We start from the raw sequence: 27,020 nt of genomic DNA, 5'->3' as shown, positions 1-27,020 counted from the left end.
AGTTCATTGCAGTGAGTGTCTCCAGGTTGTTTTTTGCAGTGTAAGTTTTGTTTTGTGTTTCAGTTCATTGCAGTGAGTGTCTCCAGGTTGTTTTTTGCAGTGTAAGTTTTGTTTTGTGTTTCAGTTCATTGCAGTGAGTGTCTCCAGGTTGTTTTTTGCAGTGTAAGTTTTGCTTCGTGTTTCAGTTCATTGCAGTGAGTGTCTCCAGGTTGTTTTTTGCAGTGTAGGTTTTGTTTTGAGTTTCAGTTCATTGCAGTGAGTGTCTCCAGGTTGTTTTTTGCAGTGTAAGTTTTGCTTCGTGTTTCAGTTCATTGCAGTGAGTGTCTCCAGGTTGTTTTTTGCAGTGTAAGTTTTGTTTTGTGTTTCAGTTCATTGCAGTGAGTTTTGTAAAGCGCTGCTCTGCTCTGTTTGCATCCCCGCTGACTCACACAGGAGCAGCTTCAAGCTTCAAACTGAAACTGCAGCACCTGAGAGAGCAATAGACAGAGGAGAGGAGAGGAGAGCATCCACACACAGCACCCAGGCGATGGGATTGACTGTAACCAATCAGCACGCAGGACTGGGCATCAGCATCACTAGTTACCAGGAAGATTAGCTAGTTACAGGTTGTGTACATTCCACAGATACACCTTCACAGCACTAGAGCACAGTGTCAGTTTACACGTCTTTATTATGTATTAATGTCAGTGCACCCCTGTTTATATACTAGACTCATCCATGTGCTGCTGTGTGTAGTTTGACTGCTACATATTTTATTGACATCGTGGAACTATCAATAGGAGTCAATAAGACACATGAAAGTGCAGAGTGAAAGTTTTCTGTGAACGCAGTGGAAGCTGCAGCTGTGATGATATAAAGGGTTAGAAACCCCAGGGATACGCAGTCAGAATGGCACGCTAGGATCAGCAGAGACAATACAGTCATACACTTTATAACATGACATTAATAATAATAATAAAACACCATCACACGAGCCGATATCAGAGACATGCAGCGCTGAGAAGAAATTAGTGTAACTTCCATAACATGCAGAATGATGGAAGCGATATTAAGAGGTACGCTTGAAGACGATTCATATCATAGGGGATTTATATTCATATTATAGAGGGTTTCTATTCATATTATAGATGATTTCTATTTATATTATTGGGGATTTCTCTTCATATTCTAGGGACAGTCCGCACGGTTCAGAAGAGGGAGGCGCAGACGCTGCCAGCGACTTTAAACAAACGAAACAATGGCAGCGCGTAGAAAACCGAAACCGAGCAAATCCATCTGAATATAAACTGAACCTGATGCGACATGGTTGATGAATAGGGGGTTAGAGAGTGTCACAATGATACAGTATTTAAACATTTCAACTGAGATTACCCGGTCTTACATAATAATGCGCATGTTTATATACAATGTAAGCACAGTCTCCAATGTGACTACTTTTATTACATCTTAAAAAATGTCATCAAAATAATACTTTCAACATCCAGTAAACCGCAAGGAAAATCACAATTCTAAAATGTGTTTAAAACAACAGAAACTAACTATTCGAGATAAAGTGTGTGTGTGTGTTTTATGAGGTAATCTGTGATCCAGTGCTATTAATAACCGCGCGGATCCAGCGTGTTTTCCAAACAGATCCTTTCAGTTTCAGAGACGCAACCTGTGAAACTCTATTCTACCCGGAGACTGGTGATGCTGCGCGTCCTATTGGCTGAGAGCCGCCAGGGCGGCCAATCACAATATTCCGAGTGAGAGAACCTTCTTATAATGAGACAGGACTGTGCAGAACTGTTCAGTGCGTCTCGGTGTGTGTGAGCTGAGGTTGGTCATTATAGAGAGCTCGCTAACAGATTGTTCAGGAGTCTAGTTATTAGCCTCGGAAATCGAGTTTATTCTTCATTATTTTGATTTGTGGAGAGTGTGGAGATGTTGAGGGCGGTTGTGCTGGCGATCCTGTGCTGCGTTCATGCGGCGTCTGCTGCAGGTGAGTTTACAATCCTATATTAATAATAATAATAATAATAATAATAATAATAATAATGCCTTCACAGGGAACACTTGGTACTTTGTCTCATTTCAATTGCTTATAATAATTAAAATAAAACGTACAGTGAAGAAGTTTGCTTTGTTTTTTCATTTAAAATAGACTTAGTTAATTTCATTAAAAATACGTTAAAAATGAAAGGTAAAAAATATATGTAACCAGTAGTTTATTATTCGTGTAATGAATTGACTGGACAGTGTGGGATCGGTGTCATTTTACTGTCATATTGTACTAGTATGGAGGAAAAGATTACACGATTGTTTGTTCTGTTGACTTTAATCACTTCTGAAAACCAATCGATCGTGTCGAATTGTAAGTACGTCATTGCTGATATCATTTAGAATGCACGAACAGTCATGTGACTGGATTGTTTAGAATGCGTTTTTATTTTATAAGCGCCTTTCCGTGTCTTTATCCATGACTATAAGGTACTGCTACATTTAGAAATACTAAGAGAAACGTAATCAGTTTAATGAGAGATCTTTCGACTAGAAGTGTTTCTCAGTGTCTACAAGTCAGTCTCGTAACATTGATTTAGTTTCTTTCACTCTTCGGGACTTCTATTTAGTTTAGTTTATCTTGAAAGGCTATTACTAGAGTGTCCGCTAGATGGCACCAGAGCCCGCGTCTCTGCTGGATTTAACATAAATCACGTAATTTGGTCTAGATTTACCAAAAATGTTTTTTTTCCAGATTTAGCTTAATACATACATGTTAACAAAAACGTTTTTAAATTCGTAATTTCAGATTGAATTTATATTGAAATCACGTATAACGAATTGAACATTTTAAATCAATATGACAATTAAATCTGGAAAAAATGCTTCAGTCTCAATTTTTTTTTTTTTTTTTACAATTGGTGAGTCAACATTTACTGACAAATAAATCTGAAATACATCTTTATTATTCACAATTAAATCTGGAAAAAAACATCTGGTAAAGAAACTGTGGTGTCGTCATCAGTAAATTGAGTACCATTGAAGGTTCAAACCTTCCGTCGATCATATGATCCGAACTTTCGAAGATCAAAATGTACCCTTCATTGCAGCCCTACTAGAAACTGTCCTCGGGGCATCAGATGATTGGAGGGCATTCGTCCAGCAACTCCAACCTTTCACTTCCACAGCTCTGCACCTCTGTGACATCAACCTGTCCTGACCCTGACCGTAACCCAACCCTAACCCAGCGCCAGCGCCTCAAAGTTGTACTTGTTATCCAGGTATCCCTCCGGAGACACAGAGAGCTGCTTGTGTCAGTTAGACTAACCAGTGTGTCCTTCCCTGTCCCAGGAACCCACTCCCTGCGGTATTTCTTCACGGGGGTCTCAGAGGGGACGGGGCTCCCTGAGTTCACTATAGTGGGGCTGGTGGACGATGTGCAGCATGTGCACTACGACAGTGTCACCAAGAAGATGAGACCCACACAGGACTGGATGGAGAGATCTGAGGGGCCGGAGTACTGGGAGGGAGAGACTCAGAGAGCTGTCGGTACAGAGCAGACTTTCAAAGTGGATCTGATAAACCTGCCAAAGCGCTTTAACCAGACTGGAGGTGAGTACAGAGACACACACACACTGCTCACTCACAAGATATTAAATCATTTGCAACTCTCATACATCTCTTTCAGCTCTGTATTTCCACACAGTTCAGAAATGAGGCTCACAATTTCAATAAGCTGCTGTTATTACCAGTTAATGAAGCAAACAAATCTCCAAATACAATTAAGTGAATGTTATTTTGAAGTTTCATACATTTTAAACTAGAGGTGCTAGATTCCGTTTCATTTATTAAAGTTTTAAACTTTCAAAAATGTATAATTTAAACGTTAAAATAAAAACACTGAGGTAGTGCTATTACTTATTTTAAAATAACTAGCTTTCTATAAATTACCGCATCTATGTCTATAAGTAGGTCTTCTGATTGTCAGTGTTTTACCTCGGCTTTTCTACTGTCCTTAAATGCAATTGATCCTGTCTCTCAATCACAGCTGAGAAATGCGTTAATAGTAAAATTGATTTAATTTACTTTTTTTTGTTACCGTGAAACAACTAAATGGGCTTTTAAATCGTAAATCTGACTTTAATAATGTAAATACGGGTACTCATAACAATTGTAATAGTGTGTCCAGCATAAAACAGTTTATTTTTCATTCTAGCTTTAATAAAGATTAGTCACTTATTAACATGTTGCGATCTCGTTTCTACGTTCTGCTTGTATGTGAAAAATGAAGGCTTGGCCTGTTTAAAAGCCCATTAAGTTGTTTGACAGAAAAATAACTAAATTAAATGAAATGAATTACTAAATTAAGCCCTATATATAAATAAATGTATAAAAACAGTGAAGCAATATGAAAAAATAATAGCATTGGCGGTATGATAATGGTCTGTTATGATTAGAGGGCGAGCATTAATTGCATTGTTACAGAAATGTTATGCAGTCTAATTATTCAAACGGTGCTAAAATCCAAATTTACTGTATTATACTGTATTATATAAAAGAGACAAGAACTAGCTATGTTCACACCAGACTGACTTTATTCCAAGTACAGTATCACGTCAATTCAAAGAAAGAAAAAAAAGAAGACCAAAAAATAAACATTTTCTGTTAGTGCAATGTTTTATATTGCAAAGCCACTACAAAATTGCAAAATAAACAAACTTAATACATGTTGTTATGATGCATGATTAGTATGCTACACAACAGAGTGCGATAGATCTGTTTCTAGTAATTTAAGGTACAGAATAAAAACGGTGTAAAGCCCCTTGAGGATTCTGTACCAGTAGAGACTAAAGTTCATTCAAAGGATTAGTCTACAAAAGACTACACAAATATAAAAGCCAGGGGAAACCCTGACTTATTTTATTATCACAAAACTGTACTGCTGCAGTTTGTGGGAATTTTAAAATTACTCCTGCTGACAAAATTCTGGGAGTGATTACTGCTGACAGAAAAAAATGATCTGGAACACTGCATGATGGGAAGCCTCACTGAGTAAGGGTTAGGGTTGGCACTGCATGATGGGAAGCCTCACTGAGTGAGGTGAACGTTTGAAGCCAATGGCGGTGGCAGCTGCAGAAAGCCCTGAACCAGTGCTGTAGTCCTAAATCTGAAAGGACCAGAACGCCAATAAAATATAGATTTTCTTAAACAAAAGTGATACAGATTCCTGTTGTTTTATTAGTTCATTGAGCTTGAGGTAACGTTTAATAGCGGATCAAGACATCACCGCGAATCCAAGACCGCTATGACATCACCGCGAGGGACATTACAGCGACTGCCCGTAACAGCGCTATGACATCACCGCGCCGAACTACAATTCAATTCCTAGAAGACTCTGCGAAGTTCAGAAACGCGTCACTTCCCAGGAGCTCCCCCGCCCCCCTCAGTATGCAGGTTTAATATGACCCAGCAGTGTCAGTGAGACTCGTATTGCTATTGCAAAGCAGTTGCATACCAGGTTTGATGAAGATCTCTTGCAAATCGAAACGTTGATCTTGGGTATAATAAAAAATCTAAACACTTTGGAGCATGTTATATATAAATGTGAGGAGACTATGTGTGTTTAACTTTCAAATCTTTCTACCCTGCACCTTGAAAGACTTTGGATGTGCGTGTGTTTTCTCTTTGTTTACTTTGATTTTGTAATATATATGACATCTTAAATGGAAGTGTGTTTCATGGCTGGAATTTGGCTCATTTTTCATCAGCATTTTTATAAAAAAACATCGTTAGCCTTAATCAGTGCTTAATCTGTACAGAGAGGTGGCAGGGTGCAAGCAGTGACAGTAACACCGTTCTTAAAAACCACACATTCAAATCATGACACGTGGATTTGAAAGGGTACTGTAGTGATACAAAAGCAACCGCAGGACAGAAACAAAGAGAGAAATATGACAGGTATTTCAGAGGCTTCACGTTTATTTTTTTGGCCTCTGGATGTATTCTCCAGCTGCAGATCCGTGCACCGTCCGTGCTCGCTAGTCTTTGCCTGTGTTGAGAGACGCGTCTCCTCTTACAGACGCAGAGCCACACCGTCGCTTCCACGTCACTTAACTGCTACCAGAAACGCTACAAGAAGGTCCCTGGCATCGGACTGTCTCTGTCTTTAGCGCACACATCTGTATGCTTGACTGAAAATGCTAACTCCTCAGACAGCATGCACCTGCCTAAAGGTATCAGGGCTGCGCCCCGTCAAGCCCCGGCGCTAATTAAGCACTGGCCTTAATAAACTAGTGCTGTAGATTGTAGAAGCTCCTAATGTTCTCTTCATTGCATCACAAGCACTGACTGACTGACTCAATCAGACGTGTAAGTTGAGTGTACTTACTGATTTTGAAACAGTGTGCTTGCTTTTAACTTTATGTCTTGGTTTCATTTTGATCCTAAATTTTGCAGTGGCAAAGCAGGGCTGGTTTTCTGACATGACATCACAATATTTGGTACTTGTGAAATAAAACTATGTAGCTCTCTGAATTACTGTAGAAAAGTGTCCTATTAATAATTAAAGCTTAACGTACATTAAATGTAAATGCTATTCTCAATGCAAAAAAATAGAAGAAAAAACCTTCTGGCAAACGTTTAATATTTGCCTGAACTTTTCTCTGTTTCTTTATTTGAAACTACAGACACAGGTACTATAAATACAGATTCCATGTTGCTCAAGTATATATACAGCTTTAAATTTGATCAATTCCAAGAAATTTTACATATTTTATTTATTCAGCCGATAATCAATAACTGAAAAAATCATTATCGTTCAACCCTACTCCCCACACCCCTCCTCCCTCTCCATCCCTCCCTCTCCTCACACCTCCCTCTCCATCCCTCCTCTCCCCACACCCCTCCTCCCTCTCCATCCCTCCCTCTCCTCACCCCTCCCTCTCCATCCCTCCTCTCCCCACACCCCTCCTCCCTCTCCATCCCTCCCTCTCCTCACACCTCCCTCTCCATCCCTCCTCTCCCCACACCCCTCCTCCCTCTCCATCCCTCCCTCTCCACACCCCTCCTCTCCTCACCCCTCCTCCCTCTCTCCATCTCTCCTCTCCCCACCCCTCCTCTCCTCATCCCTCCTCCCTCTCCTCACCCCTCCTCCCTCTCTCTCCTCACCCCTCCTCTCTCTCTCCTCACCCCTCCTCTCTCTCTCCTCACTCCTCTTTCCTCACCCCTCTCTCTCCTCACCCCTCCTCCCTCTCTCTCCTCACCCCTCCTCTCTCTCTCCTCATCCCTCCTCTCTCTCTCCTCACCCCTCCTCCCTCTCTCCTCACCCCTCCTCTCTCTCTCTCCTCATCCCTCCTCTCTCTCTTCATCCCTCCTCTCTCTCCTCATGCCTCCTTTCTCTCTCCTCATCCCTCCTCTCTCTCTCTCCTCATCCCTCCTCTCTCTCTCCTCACCCCTCCTCTCTCTCTCTCCTCACCCCTCCTCCCTCTCTCTCCTCACCCCTCCTCTCTCTCTCATTCTTCATCCCTCCTCTCTCTCCTCATCCCTCCTCTCTCTCCTCATCTCTCTCCTCACCCCTCCTCTCCTCATCCCTCCTCTCTCTCTTCATCCCTCTCTCCTCACCCCTCCTCTCTCTCTTCTCACCCCTCCTTACTCTCCTTATCCCTCCTCTCTCCTCATCCCTCCTCTCCTCATCCCTCCTCTCTCTTTCCTCATCCCTCCTCTCTCTCTTCATCCCTCCTCTCTCTCTCTTCATCCCTCCTCTCTCTCCTCATGCCTCCTCTCTCCTCATCCCTCCTCTCTCTCCTCACCCCTCCTCTCCTCATCCCTCCTCTCTCTCTTCATCCCTCTCTCTCCTCACCCCTCCTCCCTCTCTCTCTTCTCACCCCTCCTTACTCTCCTTATCCCTCCTCTCTCCTCATCCCTCCTCTCCTCATCCCTCCTCTCTCTTTCCTCACCCCTCCTCTTCATCCCTCCTCTCTCTCTCTCTTCATCCCTCCTCTCTCTCTCTCTTCATCCCTCCTCTCTCTCTCTCTTCATCCCTCTCTCTCTCTCTTCATCCCTCCTCTCTCTCTCTCTTCATCCCTCCTCTCTCTCTCTCTTCATCCCTCCTCCCTCTCCTCACCTCTCCTCTCTCTCTCCTCACTAAGTCTTTTTAAATGCTGCTCAGTGTCCCGTGTGGTAATGGAAACTTCAGCTCCTCGCTCTTTTCAATGAGTTCAGACAGAATTGGGAACATTTCATCACGGGGTCACAGGAAATAAGTTAGCATTTGCCTTTTTGAGGCTTTCTACGCATGCGCGAGTCTAACAACTTAAAGGCAAGGTTAAGCCATCGCCATTGTGTCTGTGAGCTTTAATTCAGAACAGACTGTTATTGAGATCTGTGCGCTGTGTCAGTGCATCGTGTCTGAGCTTTAATTCAGAACAGACTGTTATTGAGATCTGTGCGCTGTGTCAGTGCATCGTGTCTGTGAGCTTTAATTCAGAACAGGCTGTTATTGAGATCTGTGCGCTGTGTCAGTGCATCGTGTCTGTGAGCTTTAATTCAGAACAGGCTGTTATTGAGATCTGTGCGCTGTGTCAGTGCATCGTGTCTGTGAGCTTTAATTCAGAACAGACTGTTATTGAGATCTGTGCGCTGTGTCAGTGCATCGTGTCTGTGAGCTTTAATTCAGAACAGGCTGTTATTGAGATCTGTGCGCTGTGTCAGTGCATCGTGTCTGTGAGCTTTAATTCAGAACAGACTGTTATTGAGATCTGTGCGCTGTGTCAGTGCATCGTGTCTGTGAGCTTTAATTCAGAACAGACTGTTATTGAGATCTGTGCACTGTGTCAGTGCATCGTGTCTGTGAGCTTTAATTCAGAACAGACTGTTATTGAGATCTGTGCGCTGTGTCAGTGCATCGTGTCTGTGAGCTTTAATTCAGAACAGACTGTTATTGAGATCTGTGCGCTGTGTCAGTGCATCGTGTCTGTGAGCTTTAATTCAGAACAGGCTGTAGACCGGTCTGGAATAGTGTGCTTGTATACAACTTTTTGATATCTTTTATACTTTTTAAACTATTAAGCTTTTTGTCCTTTTTTTGTCCATCTTCATTCACTTTAACCCTTTGCAGTCCATTTATTAAGTGCGTGTCAGGCGCGTCAGGTCCAATTTATTTTCACACGCGCAGTTAATTTTAGACGCGCTGTTTAAAAGTATTTTTTTCCCACAGTCAAACAGGTTTAAATGGCCCTGCATATCAACAAAGCACACACTAGGCATCTCCAGCCCCGCCCCACCCTTTCGTTCGCTATAGCTTTCACATATGTAAGAAATAAATAATAATAATAATAGTCGTACATACCGATCAATCATCTCCGGATCACTCGTTTTATCACCAAACTCCTCAATAATGCGATCCAAGTCATTATTTTATTACTATAACATCTCAAAAAAGCTCTGCAAATGTCCGTGTTCTCTGTGCGCTGATGCACTGATCAGCCAGCTTATGTTTACTTATGACCGCCCCGTTATCTGATACCAGGGCCATGTATGACTATTCATGAGATACGCTCCCCCCCCCACCCCCACCCCCGACTTGTCTCTGCTCTTGTCGCTCCCACTCGGCAATTGAATGGTTTTCTCGGCTTTTTCTGGAGAAAAAACGACTAGAAACCCGTTTTTTGTGTTGCTATAATGATGTCGGACAGGGTCTGACAATGGACCTGATAGGAATAATTGCAATGTGGGACCAGGTCTGACAATGGACCGCAAAGGGTTAATGGGACTTTTTTCAACATTCTAAAGCTCCCCACTGTTTAAAAACTTCCATCATTCTCTTTACTGTAAACGATGTAACTTTTGACACAAATCAGCTATTTTGACCACTTTCCCAACAAGTAAGACAAAAAGTTAGAGCGTATGGAATCTTCCTCTACTTCTCTGCTATTCAAATCTGAAATCAAAACAGAAATAACTTTTACCATTCAAGAGGTACAGCTGTTTTAGTAACCGCATCAACTCAATTTTCTCTTAACTTTTTATAAACAACTGAAATTTTTGACCATTTTCCCAACAAGCTAGACAAAAAGTTAGAGGGTATGACATCTTCCTCTACTTCTCTGCTATTCAAATATGAAATCAAAACAGGAATAACTTTCACCATTCAAGAGGTCCAGCTGTTTTAGTAACAGCATCAGCTTCTTTCAGGAGGCTGCTTCCCGCTGTTGAATTAACTGTCATAGAACTCTGAGAAATTTCAGATCCTAGCGCATTCTAACACGAGACAATCAGTAAACAACGTGACTTTGACACAAATCAGCTGCTTTGACCACTTTCCCAATAAAGCAAGCCTCACAACTGTACTGGTAAAGTTACCATCTAGTTATATCAGGTTTTCTTTGTACAGATACATGAAGGAAAGTGTTTGTAATCTCTTTACCACACAATTTATTGAAAAGGTTCAACGTCACCCAGCAATTTACTGTGAAAATAATATAGCTCTGTTAGTGAGCCTACATGAACACTTATTAAACTCTGATTTGATTACCCCACAGTATATGACATGTCCATGAACGACATTTCTGACAGGAAATACACATTAGGCAAGTCCTGATTTTAACTATCCATAGACATTAATTATAAGACAAAATAATGTTTTTAAAATATTTGTTAAAAAAAACTAAAACACAGCGAGCAATTTCCTGAAGATAAAATATATTTATAATACAAATTAAACGTAAAAAGACATTACGATAAATGTCACCTTTTTAAACAAAAAAATACTGTCTGCAATACACTTTGATAAATAAGATGACAACAGATTTAAACAGATTACTGTCTGCAATGCAATACCTGTTTTCATTTCTCAAAAAAATCCATTGAACCTTGCCTTAAAGTTGTAAGATTCGCGCCTGCGTAGAAAGCCTCAGAAAGGCACATGCTGACTGATTGCAGACATCAACTTTTATATAATGTGGCATTAACTTACATGTAATGTTTTCAAAATCCCAAGTAACCGCAGCTACAGTGAATACAGTCTCCTCTCATCGTTATTATCCAGTTCATATTTAAAGCAGAAGACTGCTGATAAAACAATACATTCTTCACATAATTACTGCTAATCCCACACGTTGTTTATTTTGAGACGCTCCCTCGCTGAAGGGATTTGTACGGTAATCCCACGCGTTGTTTATTTTGAGACGCTCCCTCGCTGAAGGGATTTGTACAGTAATCCCACGCGTTGTTTATTTTGAGACGCTCCCTCGCTGAAGGGATTTGTACAGTAATCCCGCAAGTTGTTTATTTTGAGACGCTCTCTCGCTGAAGGGATTTGTACAGTAATCCCACGCGTTGTTTATTTTGAGACGCTCCCTCGCTGAAGGGATTTGTACGGTAATCCCACGCGTTGTTTATTTTGAGACGCTCCCTCGCTGAAGGGATTTGTACAGTAATCCCACGCGTTGTTTATTTTGAGACGCTCCCTCGCTGAAGGGATTTGTACAGTAATCCCACGCGTTGTTTATTTTGAGACGCTCCCTCGCTGAAGGGATTTGTACAGTAATCCCACGCGTTGTTTATTTTGAGACGCTCCCTCGCTGAAGGGATTTGTACAGTAATCCCACGCGTTGTTTATTTTGAGACGCTCCCTCGCTGAAGGGATTTGTACAGTAATCCCACGCGTTGTTTATTTTGAGACGCTCCCTCGCTGAAGGGATTTGTACAGTAATCCCACGCGTTGTTTATTTTGAGACGCTCCCTCGCTGAAGGGATTTGTACAGTAATCCCACGCGTTGTTTATTTTGAGACGCTCCCTCGCTGAAGGGATTTGTACAGTAATCCCACGCGTTGTTTATTTTGAGACGCTCCCTCGCTGAAGGGATTTGTACAGTAATCCCACGCGTTGTTTATTTTGAGACGCTCCCTCGCTGAAGGGATTTGTACAGTAATCCCACGCGTTGTTTATTTTGAGACGCTCCCTCGCTGAAGGGATTTGTACAGTAATCCCACGCGTTGTTTATTTTGAGACGCTCCCTCGCTGAAGGGATTTGTACAGTAATCCCACGCGTTGTTTATTTTGAGACGCTCCCTCGCTGAAGGGATTTGTACAGTAATCCCACGCGTTGTTTATTTTGAGACGCTCCCTCGCTGAAGGGATTTGTACAGTAATCCCACGCGTTGTTTATTTTGAGACGCTCCCTCGCTGAAGGGATTTGTACAGTAATCCCACGCGTTGTTTATTTTGAGACGCTCCCTCGCTGAAGGGATTTGTACAGTAATCCCGCGCGTTGTTTATTTTGAGACGCTCCCTCGCTGAAGGGATTTGTACAGTAATCCCACGCGTTGTTTATTTTGAGACGCTCCCTCGCTGAAGGGATTTGTACAGTAATCCCGCGCGTTGTTTATTTTGAGACGCTCCCTCGCTGAAGGGATTTGTACAGTAATCCCGCGCGTTGTTTATTTTGAGACGCTCCCTCTCGCTGAAGGGATTTGTACAGTAATCCCACGCGTTGAGGGTTTATTTCTGGTTTTGCTGCGTTCAGCCTCCTCCATCCTGAAACACAATCGAATACTCGACTCATAACATTTCATTGCACATGTTTGTTCTAATCGGGTATCGAATTCTTTGAGTAGCTGCTGCAGCACTAATGGATTGATAGATGAATGAGGGATTGAAACAAAGACTGCTGTGAAACCTGCAGCTCACTGGCACAGGCAGGCAGGCAGATAGAGGCAGGCTGGTCTTGTCTCAGAAGCTAGTGTTCTACTGTAGAGCTCTAGAACACTGCTGGATGTGTGTGTGTGTGTGTGTGTGTGTGTGTGTGTGTGTGTGTGTGTGTGTGTGTGTGTGTGTGTGTTCTATTCTAGAACTCTGGAAGGATCTGGAACAGTTGAAATGTGGTCAGTTTCAGAGCCTCAGCTGGACAGACCCTCTGATGATACTGTGATAACACAGTGAGGAGAGAGGGGCTTTGAAGCTACACCTCTTTCTCTCTCTCCTCCTTGTAGCGACAGGTTGTATATAGTAGGGATGTAATAGGTTAAGCAGTTAACCGATAAATAAATGCATACCGTTTTTGCATAACAGTTAACATATAATACAAACTGATTAAATATGTCTGGCATTTTGTGTTTTAAAAGTAAATATCCAACAAAACATGTACTCTTTACACACTGCCTCTGAACTCTGCAACTCCTCTGCCTGTCACTTTTTTTTAAATTTGGCAACACATGACGTCGGGTTAGGCATGATTAGTCGACTGAAACCTCATCTATCAAACGAGTCTCAAGCTGTTGATTTCTGGTGTTCGTACGCGGAGCACAGAGGCTGGCGTCAAAATACAAAAAGTTTAAATATGGAGCCGTCAAAACAAAGTTATGTGTCGAATACATGCGAAATAAAAATAAAAACATTTTAGTTTAAAAAGCAGGTACGTTAATGTATTATCAGTTGTGGCTGATTGTGTACAGGTGCAGGAGTGATGCAGTGCGCAATAAACAAACAGAGAATTTTAATCCAGTTGGAAACAGATTTTATTGATTATAATCCTGGTCTGGTGACCAAACAATAACTCCAGGCAATACACAACAATGTGTAATGCACTGGAAGTAAATAAACAGGTTACAGTCCCAAATAATAAACACACGTGTCTCCCCCACAATGTACAAAACACGGTCATCAGTCCTGGGTGCGTGCTGTAGTGCTCGTGGTGGGTGATACACTTTATTTCGTGACAGTGGTGAAGTGCTGTTCCGGGTTTTGTGCTGACCCTTGGCGACAGATCCGGAACGTGAGAGCCGTCTAATAATAACAAACAAACAATTATAGACAAACAAACAAAACACTCACGGTACTTTTATCACTGGGTCTCTCACGGGTCCTTACAGTTTAAAGATTTAAACCAAACGAAGGAACAGATTGAGATTCTCCGCCCCCTTTTATGCTGGCACACATGACTCCTTGGTAAACGAGTGCAACCGCCTCTCCAATCTGTGGCTGCCACGTAGTTTCCCTTCCGGGTCAATGCGTTCTTGCAACGGAGTCTCGCCTTCATCCAGACTGGCCGACTTCCCGACCCTGGGAAAGAACTGTCAGACCAGCCCATCCAAAGAACTCTGTTCTCACTGCTTAGCACCCTCACAGGTTGGGAGAGACATTTACAACCAAGAAGCATTGTATTTCTGTCACAGGGTTCTACTTAAATCACGGTAAATTTACATATTTTTCACAGGTAGGTTGTGGAATAAAATTAGGATTTTGCGGACTTGTTTAACTATTAAATAAAAACCAAAGTAGACAGTATTTCAGAGCACTATTGATACTGCACGCCTGCATCCACTGAGTTGGTTGAAAGTGTAAGGCAAAGTTTTGCCGACTTATACAGATGTGGAAATTGATTAGAAACAGTCCCAAAACTCCCAAAAAACAGTCCCAAAAAAGTCCCAAAATAAAGGCAATATATGAAGCACATTCGTTGTCATGTTATTTGTACCATCTAATAATTTATTTTATTAGTACCAAATTAAAACAAAAAACGTGCCTATTTGGATGTAAAATTCTAACTGCGTTTAAAAAGTAAGCAGCAGGTTGTTTGACGTGAGGTGGCTGTGCTGATCGTACCTGTAGTACTGATTTATCTTGGCTACAACCGACAGGAATACTTTTTGTCTGCGCTGACTTTCCAGTTTGTTTTCTGAAAGCTGCTGTTTGTTTTCCGTTCTGTTCAGCAGCCTCTGTAGCAGCCTTTTGTTTAATGTGTGATTCTGAAGCTAGCGATCGATCGTATTTTCTTTAACTCACATTACAAGATGTGCAAAACAATTCCCTCCATCTGCTTGTACAGTTTCTTTGGGGAATGTCTCGACACGATCCTCAGACGAAATACACTGTGCTTATTTAGCTTTGTCGTCCATTTTTTGGTATTTTACGTCTAATGCTGAAAATTAGATTTTAGCAACCTGAATCAAAACAATGCAGCACTGACTTTGTCCCAACCTCTACTGTACAGTACAGGTCACAGAAAAGCTGATTAAAATGTAATTGTCATTTGAACATTAAACAAGAACGTTAACTGCTTTTGGAGTATTTTTTTGTAAATGCACACAGGATGGGGAAGGAATAAAAAAAAAGCCTGTCTACAGAAGAAAGATCCATTTGCGTCGGTTGCGTTGTGCAGTATTTCATTTAAAACAAGGTTTCATTTTATCTTTCTGTACTTGTCCGGTATGCATTGGCCCCTAAAAGAGGTGAATTTCGCAGTGACCCCTCAATTTCACGATTTCTGCGAAATCGCGTTTTAGGTAGACCTAAAATTATTATTATTATTATTATTATTATTATTATTACCACTTTTTAACCAATTGTACTCCTAATGAGTCCCACACCCTACCTGCCTTCGTGTGAACTTTCAGAACTGGTTACCTAGCAACCAGCTTGCCATGTCAGCGGGATGCACTTCTGCAGTCTCTGTGATTTTTGTTGTGAAGGGAGTTCAAAAAGTTGCTTTATAAATATCAAACATCTGAAGAAAAGTGTTGAAACAGGAGTAATGAAGGGGAATAGAGTGGCACTGCAGCCGACAACAGTAAAAAAAAAAAGAAAAGTTTCTGCTAAATGGCTTGCTTTGCATGGTTTCCTGGCAGATACTTTTTGATCGGTTAAATATTCTTAACACATCACTCCAAGGTATATTTGTCTTTTCTCTTACTTGTAAAATCAAAAGCTGGATAAAGGAGCTGTCTTTGTGGTACGATCATTTGTATTTTTTACTGTTGGCTGTAAAAAATATTGCGTAGTCATTTTTTTTGCTAGAACTAGGCGGTCACAGTGCAACGAAGTTTGAGAACTATTGCTCTGTGATAACAGATGACATTTTCATTCATCTTTGAGTACAGTGGTTTAAATTATTATTTTTTAAACTAAGATGTTTTAGATCAGTAGTCGTGGGCACAGTTTGTTAAAGTTGCAGTTTATCTGTGGTCATTTCAAGCAACAAAAACAAATCTCGTCTTACGTGCTTGCTTTTAAAATTGATAGCATTAATTCATAGTAATCTTGAAAAATGAATTGTTGATTGCTACGCTAAGTTTATGGGATGGCAACGTATATATATATATATATATATATATATATATTTTTTTTTTTTTAATGGTGTTTTATGTGAAACCTAGTGTCCTCCTGTATTGGATCGAGACTGTGACAGATACTATCGTCTATGTGATACAATCATGATAGAGGATTTGTGCTCTTAAGCTGCCTCTTTTTATGTTTGGTAAACAAATGTCAACGCATGACAAAGACTAAACATATGTGGAAAGTGTATTTATTGAAAGGCTATTTAGTGTGACGGTGTAAATACAGTTAAACGGTTAACGGATAGAAATCAAATAGTTTAAACTATCAGATCACCGCGTAGTCTTCTTTGTTCAAGACTGAATAGATTCAGTTCTTTTAGCCTGTCTGCATATGACATGCCTTTTAAACCCGGGATAATTCTGGTTGCTCTTCTTTGCACTCTTTCTAGAGCAGCAATATCCTTTTTGTAACGAGGTGACCAGAACTGAACACAATATTCTAGGTGAGGTCTTACTAATGCATTGTAGAGTTTTAACATTACTTCCCTTGATTTAAATTCAACACTTCTCACAATATATCCGAGCATCTTGTTGGCCTTTTATAGCTTCCCCACATTGTCTAGATGAAGACATTTCTGAGTCAACATAAACTCCTAGGTCTTTTTCATAGATTCCTTCTTCAATTTCAGTATCTCCCATATGATATTTTTAATGCACATTTTTATTGTCTGCGTGCAGTACCTTACAATTTTCTCTATTAAATGTCATTTGCCATGTGTCTGCCCAGTTCTGAATGCTGTCTAGATCATTTTGAATGACCTTTTGCTGCTGCAACAGTGTTTGACACTCCTCATAATACTGATCCCTGTGGTACACCATTGGTTACCTCACTCCATTTTGAGGTTTCTCCTCTAATATAAATGTAGACTGACAGCCCTGTGTGTGTAGAAGACTGGGTTGTGAGTCTCTACCCTGCAGACTGACAGCCCTGTGTGTGTAGAAGACTGGGTTGTGAGTCTCTACCCTGCAGACTGACAGTCCTGTGTCTCTAGAAGACTGGGTTGTGAGTCTCTACCCTGCAGACTGACAGTCCTGTGTCTCTAGAAGACTGGGTTGTGAGTCTCTACCCTGCAGACTGACAGTCCTGTGTCTCTAGAAGACTGGGTTGTGAGTCTCTACCCTGCAGACTGACAGTCCTGTGTCTCTAGAAGACTGGGTTGTGAGTCTCTACCCTGCAGACTGACAGTCCTGTGTCTGGAGAAGACTGGGTTGTGAGTCTCTACCCTGCAGACTGACAGTCCTGTGTCTGGAGAAGACTGCCTGCTTGCTTAATAAAGTTAACAACACAAAGACAGTGCTGACCTGCTTGTTAAACACAGTGGCCGGGGCATGTCCTAGGCGCAGGTCTGGAAACTAGAGGAAAGCTATTCGTTTAGCATGAAAGATAAACCAGGTGGTTTTCTTGTTATATTGAAAAGCCTGTTATTTCTTGCAGCGTTTAACGATATGTTTATTTTAAGCTAGACAAGGCTGAGAATGAAAATGTTTTTTTTTTTTTCATATCTGCTGCGGAATTCATGTGCACGGGACAGGTCTACAGGCTGAGCGCGTGCCTGGAGCTGTTAGGGGACGCGCCCCCGCAGGTAACACGCTTAGGGAAGCCATTCACTGGCTCCCTCACTCATGTGTGTGTTTGTCTTCTCCAGGAGTTCACATTTCCCAGACCATGTACGGCTGTGAGCTGGATGAGGACGGGACCAAGCGGGGGTTTGTTCAGGAGGGGTACGATGGGGAGGATTACCTCATCTTCGATAAGGACACTCTGACCTGGACTGCTGCCAACCAGCGTGGCTTCACCACGAAAGTGAAGTGGGACCCTGACACAGCCGGGAATCAGCAGTGGAAGGCCTATCTGGAGACAGAGTGTATCGAGTGGCTGCAGAAGTACGTCCAGTACGGGAGGGAGACTCTGGAGAGGAGAGGTACAGACACACACACTGCTGCAGCGTGCACTGCTGTTGAGACGAGGCTGAGAGGAACACACACACACTGACACACACACACACACACACGCACACACTGCTGCAGCGTGCACTGCGGTTGAGACGAGGCTGAGAGGAACACACACACACACTCATACACACACACACACACACACTGCTGCAGCGTGCACTGCTGTTGAGACGAGGCTGAGAGGAACACACACACACACACACACACACACACTCACACACACACACACACACACTGCTGCAGCGCGCACTGCTGTTGAGACGAGGCTGAGAGGAACACACACACACTGACACACATACACACACTGACGCACACACACACACACACACTCGGGGACAGAAATTATACATATTTCTTATTTCAAGGTTTACAACAGGATAAACTCTTGAGTTATTGCAACTCCTTCACAAGAGTACCCCAGAAACATCAATCTGAGCAATCACTTAGAACAATCATTATTATTATTATTATTATTATTATTATTATTATTATTATTATTATTTGCTTATTAAGCAGACGCCTTTATCCAAGGCGACTTACAGAGACTAGGGTGTGTGAACTATGCATCAGCTGCAGAGTCACTTACAACTACGTCTCACCCGAAAGACGGAGCACAAGGAGGTTAAGTGACTTGCTCAGAATCACACAATTAGTCAGTGGCTGAGGTGGGATTTGAACCGGGGACCTCCTGGTTACAAGCCCTTTTCTTTAACCACTGGACCACACAGCCTCCTAAACATCATTCCTGTAAATAAATCACTGACAACAGTCATACCTGAAAAGTTTAGAAAGTGGGGCCCGTCATACAGCTGTTGTGAATGAGGGGTCAGTCCAGTGATAAAGTGCTCATGATACTGTATTTAACACCATATCTTAGAACACACAAAGATGATTTTATCAAAGTGCATTGAGTTTGTAATTGCTGTCCTGACATGGTTGCTGTGTTGTGTGCTGAAGGTGCAGCAGAGCAGGGAGCGGCTTCTGTACAGCAGCATAGAGGAGAGAGCCCCCAGTGCTGTCTGATTGTACAACAGCATAGAGGAGAGAGCCCCCAGTGCTGTCTGATTGTACTGCAGCATAGAGGAGAGAGCCCCCAGTGCTGTCTGATTGTACTGCAGCATAGAGGAGAGAGTCCCCAGTGCTGTCTGATTGTACTGCAGCATAGAGGAGAGAGCCCCCAGTGCTGTCTGATTGTACTGCAGCATAGAGGAGAGAGCCCCTCGTGCTGTCTGATTGTACTGCAGCATAGAGGAGAGAGTCCCCAGTGCTGTCTGATTGTACAACAGCATAGAGGAGAGAGTCCCCAGTGCTGTCTGATTGTACTGCAGCATAGAGGAGAGAGACCCCAGTGCTGTCTGATTGTACTGCAGCATAGAGGAGAGAGCCCCCAGTGCTGTCTGATTGTACTGCAGCATAGAGGAGAGAGCCCCCAGTGCTGTCTGATTGTACAACAGCATAGAGGAGAGAGTCCCCAGTGCTGTCTGATTGTACTCCAGCATAGAGGAGAGAGCCCCCAGTGCTGTCTGATTGTACTGCAGCATAGAGGAGAGAGCCCCCAGTGCTGTCTGATTGTACTGCAGCATAGAGGAGAGAGCCCCCAGTGCTGTCTGATTGTACAACAGCATAGAGGAGAGAGCCCCCAGTGCTGTCTGATTGTACTGCAGCATAGAGGAGAGAGCCCCCAGTGCTGTCTGATTGTACTGCAGTGCAGGGAGCATCTTCTGTACAGCAGCATAGAGGGAAGAGCCACTAGCCACACTCTCTCTCTGATAGACACTCTCTCTCTGATATAGACACTCTCTCCCTGATATAGACACTCTCTCCCTGATATAGACACTCTCTCTCTGATATAGACACTCACTCCCTGATATAGACACTCTCTCCCTGATAGACACTCTCTCCCTGATATAGACACTCTCTCCCTGATATAGACTCTCTCCCTGATATAGACACTCTCTCTCTGATATAGACACCCTCTCTCTGATATAGACACCCTCTCTCTGATATAGACACCCTCTCTCTGATATAGACACCCTCTCACTGATATAGACACTCTCTCTCTGATATAGACACTCTCTCCCTGATATAGACACTCTCTCTCTGATATAGACACTCTCTCCCTGATAGACACTCTCTCCCTGATATAGACACTCTCTACCTGATATAGACTCTCTCCCTGATATAGACACTCTCTCTCTGATATAGACACCCTCTCTCTGATATAGACACCCTCTCTCTGATATAGACACCCTCTCTCTGATATAGACACTCTCTCCCTGATATAGACACTCTCTCTCTGATATAGACACTCTCTCCCTGATAGACACTCTCTCCCTGATATAGACACTCTCTACCTGATATAGACACTCTCTCTCTGCAGTGACTCTGCTCTCCCTGATATAGACACTCTCCCTGATATAGACTCTCTCTCTGATATAGACACTCTCTCCCTGATATAGACACCCTCTCTCTGATATAGACACTCTCTCTCTGATATAGACACTCTCTGTCTGCAGTGACTCTGCTCTCCCTGATATAGACACTCTCTCCCTGCAGTTCCTCCTGCAGTGACTCTGCACCAGATGAAAGCTCGTGGATCTGCAGACACGGAGGTCCTGTGTCATGTGACAGGGTTCTTCCCCCGCGCTGTGGAGGTGACCTGGGTCAGAGACGGACGGGATCATCTGGAGGAGGGGGTGCAGAGTGGGGAGGTGCTGCCCAACCAGGATGGGACCTACCAGCTGAGAAAGATCCTGACAGTGAGCCCTGAGGAGCAGGGGAAACACAGCTACTCCTGCCAGGTGGACCACGCCAGCTTCACTGATAGACAGAACTACATCTGGGGTAAGAGAGAGAGTTGGAAAGAGATGGAATGATAAGACTCTGTTGAGAGGGAGCAAGAAGGAGGGGGAAGGAGGGAGGAATGAGAGATGGAGTGATTTCAGAGGGAGCTGGACTGTGTGTGGATGGAGGCTGAATCTAGTTGAACTGTTATTGCGCTAAATCAAGAAATCAAGTATCTGTTGTAATTCAATTCAGTGAAGTTGTTCCTGTGTTGATTTGCCTGGCTGACTGACTGCAGTAAATGAACTCCCACAAACCCTGCTCTGTGTTTGCAGTGCCTGAGAGCGGCCCTCCTATTGGGATCATTGTTGGAGTCATAGTGGGTGTACTGGCTCTGGCTACAGTGATCATTGGAGTGGTGATCTGGAAGAAGAGACAAGGAGGTGAGTGAGAGGGGTAGAGAGAGAGGCAGTAAAGTGCAGTGCTTTCAGCTGATCAGTTGATCAAATTAGAAGATTCTATCATTTGAGCCACATGTTTACACTTCAGCACAGGCGACCTGAGCTGGTCTGTGCGTGCATAGCCCCTGAACTGTAATGCATGTCTGATGACTCCTTGCGTGAAGACATTTCCTCTCCCAAAACACAGAGGCAGATGAGTTTGTGTCACTTGTGTGTTTCTACGTCAAGGTGGTCGTTCCGTGATAAATAAGATTTAATGTTGCCATCAGAAATGGAGCGAAGCATTGAAAACATGCGTATAGGACATTTAGAGTAACAGGTGTTATTGTTCAGGCTACATATACACGAGTCTCACAGCTCTTCTGATATGTAACAATAACTCACATTTATTTTCTTACCCATGAAATGACGTATTTTTTTTTTTATTCAACAAAACTGAAACTCATTCATTTAAACAGCTAAACAGAAACATCTGCGGCTTTCACTTGTGTCGTTCTCCCGAGAGCTCAAGTTTATTCACCAGATCCTAACAGCGCATCACAGAGTATCGATGATACAATTAAAAAACAAAGCCCTTCATGAATCACAAGATTTCCTTCTCGGGATGAATACAGTCCTTTGTTTAAAATTGTTTTTGCAGCTAATGCTCATGCTCATACATATATTCACATCCAGGGTTTCTAGATTGAAAAACTGGGATGTTTTTTTTTTTTTTTTTTTTTTCTTCAATTCACTGACACATAGCAACTCTGAAGGTGTTAAAATAACAGTATGTAACAAAAACTATTTAAAAATGAAACATTGTGTGTTTATTGCAGATATAAACCATGAAGGCTGAAAGCGGGTCCAATCCTAGCTTTCCCGGGGTGTCTGGTAACCCTTTCACATCACGGCACTTACAATGATAAAGCCATTCATTTAAATTGAATAAACCTCCACAAGCTTGTGGCTTCACTGTTCAGATTGTATGATTGTTAGTGCTGTGATGCATATAAACAAGCTGGTCAGTGTGCAGGTCTACAAGCACGTTACTTTAAAAAGAGGACTGTATTCACCCTGTGAAGGAAACCTCTCATTTCTTACAGGCTTTACTGGAATGATTTGTTATAGATCGAGGTTCCCACTAAACCCAACATTTCCTCATAATAAGTATCAAAATATGTCACAGGTTACGGTTGTAGATTTGTAGATATGTGTGAAATTATATTTCTGACAATGAAGTTTAGTGGCAACTAGGCTTGTTTCACATTTACCCTAAATGAATTATTAAATGTCTTTTCACATTATAGCACAGATATAAAAGTCTGTTTGTATTTTGGGATCTCTGTCTCTGTCTCTCTCAGCGTTCTGTCACAGATATTTTTTGGTTCTGTTGTCTGAGTAACAATCCCAGCTTCCTGTTGTCTGTGTCTGTGTGACGCTGACAATGGGGGCGTTGCCCACGAGTGTACGTGGCAAACGTGATCCGACTCAGGGTCGGCTGCGTTCACAGCAGAGCAAAAAACAGAGGAAAGCCGTCGCAGAGCCCCCTCTGGAGCAGGACCTGGACCGGCTGCGTTTACACAACAAGAAAAACAGAGCAAAGCCGTCGCAGAGCCCCCTCTGGAGCAGGACCTGGGCCAGCTGCGTTTACACAACAAGAAAAACAGAGCAAAGCCATCGCAGAGCCCCCTCTGGAGCAGGACCTGGGCCGGCTGTGTTTACACGACAAGAAAAACAGAGCAAAGCCGTCGCAGAGCCCCCTCTGGAGCAGCACCTGGGCCGGCTGCGTTTACACAACAAGAAAAACAGAGCAAAGCCATCGCAGAGCCCCCTCTGGAGCAGGACCTGGGCCGGCTGCGTTTACACAACAAGAAAAACAGAGCAAAGCCATCGCAGAGCCCCCTCTGGAGCAGGACCTGGGCCGGCTGTGTTTACACAACAAGAAAAACAGAGCAAAGCCGTCGCAGAGCCCCCTCTGGAGCAGCACCTGGGCCGACTGCGTTTACACAACAAGAAAAACAGAGCAAAGCCATCGCAGAGCCCCCTCTGGAGCAGCACCTGGACCGACTGCGTTTACACAACAAGAAAAACAGAGCAAAGCCATCGCAGAGCCCCCTCTGGAGCAGCACCTGGGCCGGCTGTGTTTACACAACAAGAAAAACAGCAGAGCCAGAGTGGGGTTAAGTGTCTGGTGTGAACGGGATTGATGCAGTGTGAAAACAACTATAAAGCCAGTGAGAATCAGCTCAGTGACTAATCCTGTGTTTTGTTTTCATTCAGGTGCCCAGAAGAACTACACCCCAGCTCGAAGTAAGTACTGGATTGAGAGCTTTTCCACATTGTGCATTTTAAACAGCATCTTATGTGTTTGATTGAATTGTCAATAGGAGGCTCCTGGGGTAGTGGCTGCTTATTCCTCTAATTCTGCCATTCAGATCCTACAAACAGTGTGTCTTGTGAAAGACTGTTTAACTAGAAACAAAGCGTCCCTCTGTGTGTCTCCAGTGTCAGTGAGTCTCCAGTGCTGTGTCTCTGCTGCACAGCGTCCCTCTGTGTGTCTCCAGTGTCAGTGAGTCTCCAGTGCTGTGTCTCTGCTCCATGCTGTGTCTCACTGGTCATGTTGTTGTTTATTTCAGCCAATGAAGGCTCTGACACTTCGTCTGACACCGCCCCTCATGCCTGAGGTAAGACTCAGTCCTGAACACTGAGAGGCTGTGCAGTCTTATTCACAATCACTCGTAAACATGCAGAGATTGAAGGGGACTATTGAGGACAGTTTAGGGTTATATCAGTGGTGTTGTGTGGTTTTGTTCCTGAGCTACATTGTGACTGTGATGACCTCACTGATGACCTCACTGGTCCTCTTTGTTAACGCCCCTTTTCTGTCTCATTCCAGGAGAGTGACTCCACTGCAGAGAGAATCAGCGACTCTGCAGAGATTTCATCTTTTAAAATCCTTCATACGCAATACTGCTTTATAGTTTGATTTGATTCCACACATTGCAACTGTACAAACCAGTAGACAAGGAACCTGCCTCAAAATCAACTGTGTGAATCAGCAAACAACACAAATGATACAATGAGAGGAACAAGAACATGCATTTCTACAGCATGATATTATAATGGGATACAGCAAGACGACCCGTTTAACAAGGAGCTGTCCTATCCATGCAGGGCTATTGTAGAAACACTAACACTCACTAGTGTAATTTATTAATTCATTGTCAAGACATTAGTAAATTGTTCTTGTTGAATGTTTGTCAAAGTACAGTCAATTCTCATTGAAACAAACTGCGATTAAACACATTTCCTGATAGTACATATGTTCTACATGGTCCCAGACAGATTTAGCAGTCTCTTATTGTAAATCACTCAATAAATATTGCACCACTGTCCCAGACAAAGAAAGATGTTGCTGCAGATTTCAACATTCCTGCGAACACTTTCTCAACCATTCTGAAAAACCACTATCAGTAATATACTGCAGTCTGAATCTGGAATCACTATGAGACACACCCTGAGGAATGAGCGCAGCAGCTGGGACATGCACATTTCAACTGCAGTTCATTTGCTATGTATACTTTTTAAAAGCTCCCACAACCATATTGTCAATAAAATGCACAGTACTGTAACTTCAATACAAACTCACAGGATGCATTTGGCTTTAGACCCCTGGTAATCAGAGTTACTGATGAGACACATTTGTTTTGCTGGTCCCTTGTTTGTATTGATGAGAGTTGACTGTCTTCTCTTTTAGCATTGCTGCATGTATCCTGTTTAAGGCAGACGCTGAGTCCGAGTGAGTCAGTGTCTTCACTTCAGTTTGAAATGTTGCAGTTCCCTTGTCTACTGGTCCGGCTTTGTTTATTTACCATGTTGATGTTTTTCTCAGTCAGAATGTGCTTTTGATAATACTGTAGATAGTTTAAGAGTGTCTCGCTGTTCCCCAGTGTCCCAGTCCCCAGGGTTGGTGTTCCCCAGTGTCCCAGTCCCCAGGGCTAGTGTTCCCCAGTGTCCCAGTCCCCAGGGTTGGTGTTCCCCAGTGTCCCAGTCCCCTGGGTTAGTGCTCCCCAGTGTCCCAGTCCCCAGGGTTAGTGTACCCCAGTGTCCCAGTCCCCAGGGTTGGTGTTCCCCAGTGTCCCAGTCCCCAGGGTTAGTGTACCCCAGTCCCCAGGGTTAGTGTTCCCCAGTGCCCTAGTCCCCAGGGTTAGTGTTCCTTGATAGATTATTGAAGTAGACTGAACACAGAGGAGGGAGTCGGGTTATTCAGCAGGGTTCAAACCATCTTCTTATATAGCGCCTTTCGCCTCAAATCGCTTCATAGATAAAAAAAATAGATAAAAATAACAAAACAATTTAGAGAAATAGTAAAAGATAAGGTGATAAACTTCATCCATTAAAAGCAGTGACAGCCACACAAAAAGGGACAGGCGAGGCACCTTCATGTGATCAATACATTGTGATGTTCATCAGCCAACAGCTTCGTGTTACACATCACTGATGCAGCAAACCTGCTTCACTGCATTGCAATGAGAGATGCTCATCACTGCTGTGAAACAGCACTGACCCTCTAAAAACTACATGCAGAGCAGCAGCTCAGCTCTGTGTGGGAGCAGCTGTCGGAGTAGAGCAGTGAGCAGGTGTAGAGAAAGGAGGGAGAGAGGAGGGAGGGGAGGAGAGGAGAGAAGGGGAGATGTGAGGAGATGAGAAGAGGAGACGGAGGGGTGAGAGGAGAGGAGAGATAGGGGGTAGGGTTTGCATCTGATTGTCGTACACGTGTGTGGTTGAATGTACTGATTTCTGTAAATCGCTTTCATTGAAATGCTTGAGTTGTGCATATTATTATACACATAGATTTTTTGTGAGGGGATAAGTTTAATTTTCAAAGCTTGGTTCTTTTTTTTTTATTAGTGATAAGGTTTTGGTATCTTTCACTCAGCCTCTTTCACTCAGCCTCGCATTCCTGCCTTTCACCTGCAGGGGTCCTGGGGTTAAATCCAGCTGCTCCATGTGTGTGATGATCCCAACTAGTCCACCCCTAGTGGAGCACAGAACACAATCCAGCCGTGTCAGTCTGTGCTTAAGAGAGGCCCAGGACTGAATGAGAGGGAGGTGGGGGTGCAGGGTCAGGATTGAGGGGCTCTGTCTCTCCACAGAGCCTGCTAGCCCTCTGTTAAAATGCATTGAAAAATTGTAATCTGAGGCACTTAAATGATTTGAATAAAGCTATGGAGAGTGCAGTTGCCTTTTGGTGTTTCTTTTATTTTAAACTATGTCCTGTCCGTGCTGCAGCCTGTCCCGTGCACGGCTCTGATAGGAAACATGTTTCTGTGAGTGGCTGCATGAGAAGCTGAAGCAGCACCACATTCACAGATCTGGTCAGTTACTGTCACTGTGGCAATGCTGCAGCCCTGATCAGCACCACGTTCACAGATCTGCTCACTTACTGTCACTGTGGCAATGCTGCAGCCCTGATCAGCACCACATTCACAGATCTGCTCAGTTACTGTCACTGGCAATGCTGCAGCCCTGATCAGCACCACATTCACAGATCTGCTCAGTTACTGTCACTGTGGCAATGCTGCAGCCCTGATCAGCACCACATTCACAGATCTGCTCAGTTACCGTCACTGTGGCAATGCTGCAGCCCTGATCAGCACCACGTTCACAGATCTGCTCAGTTACTGTCACTGGCAATGCTGCAGCCCTGATCAGCACCACATTCACAGATCTGCTCAGTTACTG

General features: G+C 43.3%; 1 protein-coding gene across 1 annotated transcript; it reads left to right on the top strand.

The window, feature by feature from the left end:
- The first annotated feature begins 1,782 nt into the window (after window positions 1–1,782).
- Window positions 1,783–26,515, top strand: LOC117964886 (H-2 class I histocompatibility antigen, Q9 alpha chain-like). The gene is made up of 8 exons (XM_059008990.1): window positions 1,783–1,981; window positions 3,331–3,591; window positions 17,742–18,017; window positions 20,605–20,892; window positions 21,168–21,275; window positions 23,556–23,585; window positions 23,912–23,959; window positions 24,172–26,515. Exons 1-7 carry the CDS (start codon window positions 1,924–1,926, stop codon window positions 23,956–23,958), a joined length of 1,068 nt encoding a protein of 355 aa, XP_058864973.1. The 5' UTR covers window positions 1,783–1,923; the 3' UTR covers window position 23,959; window positions 24,172–26,515.
- Window positions 26,516–27,020: the final 505 nt, after the last annotated feature.

The sequence above is a fragment of the Acipenser ruthenus genome, chromosome 38 (genome assembly GCF_902713425.1).
Source record: "Acipenser ruthenus chromosome 38, fAciRut3.2 maternal haplotype, whole genome shotgun sequence".
Taxonomy (NCBI): domain Eukaryota; kingdom Metazoa; phylum Chordata; class Actinopteri; order Acipenseriformes; family Acipenseridae; genus Acipenser; species Acipenser ruthenus.
Note: the sequence above shows the minus strand (reverse complement) of the source record. Positions and strands in the feature narration are given on the sequence as shown.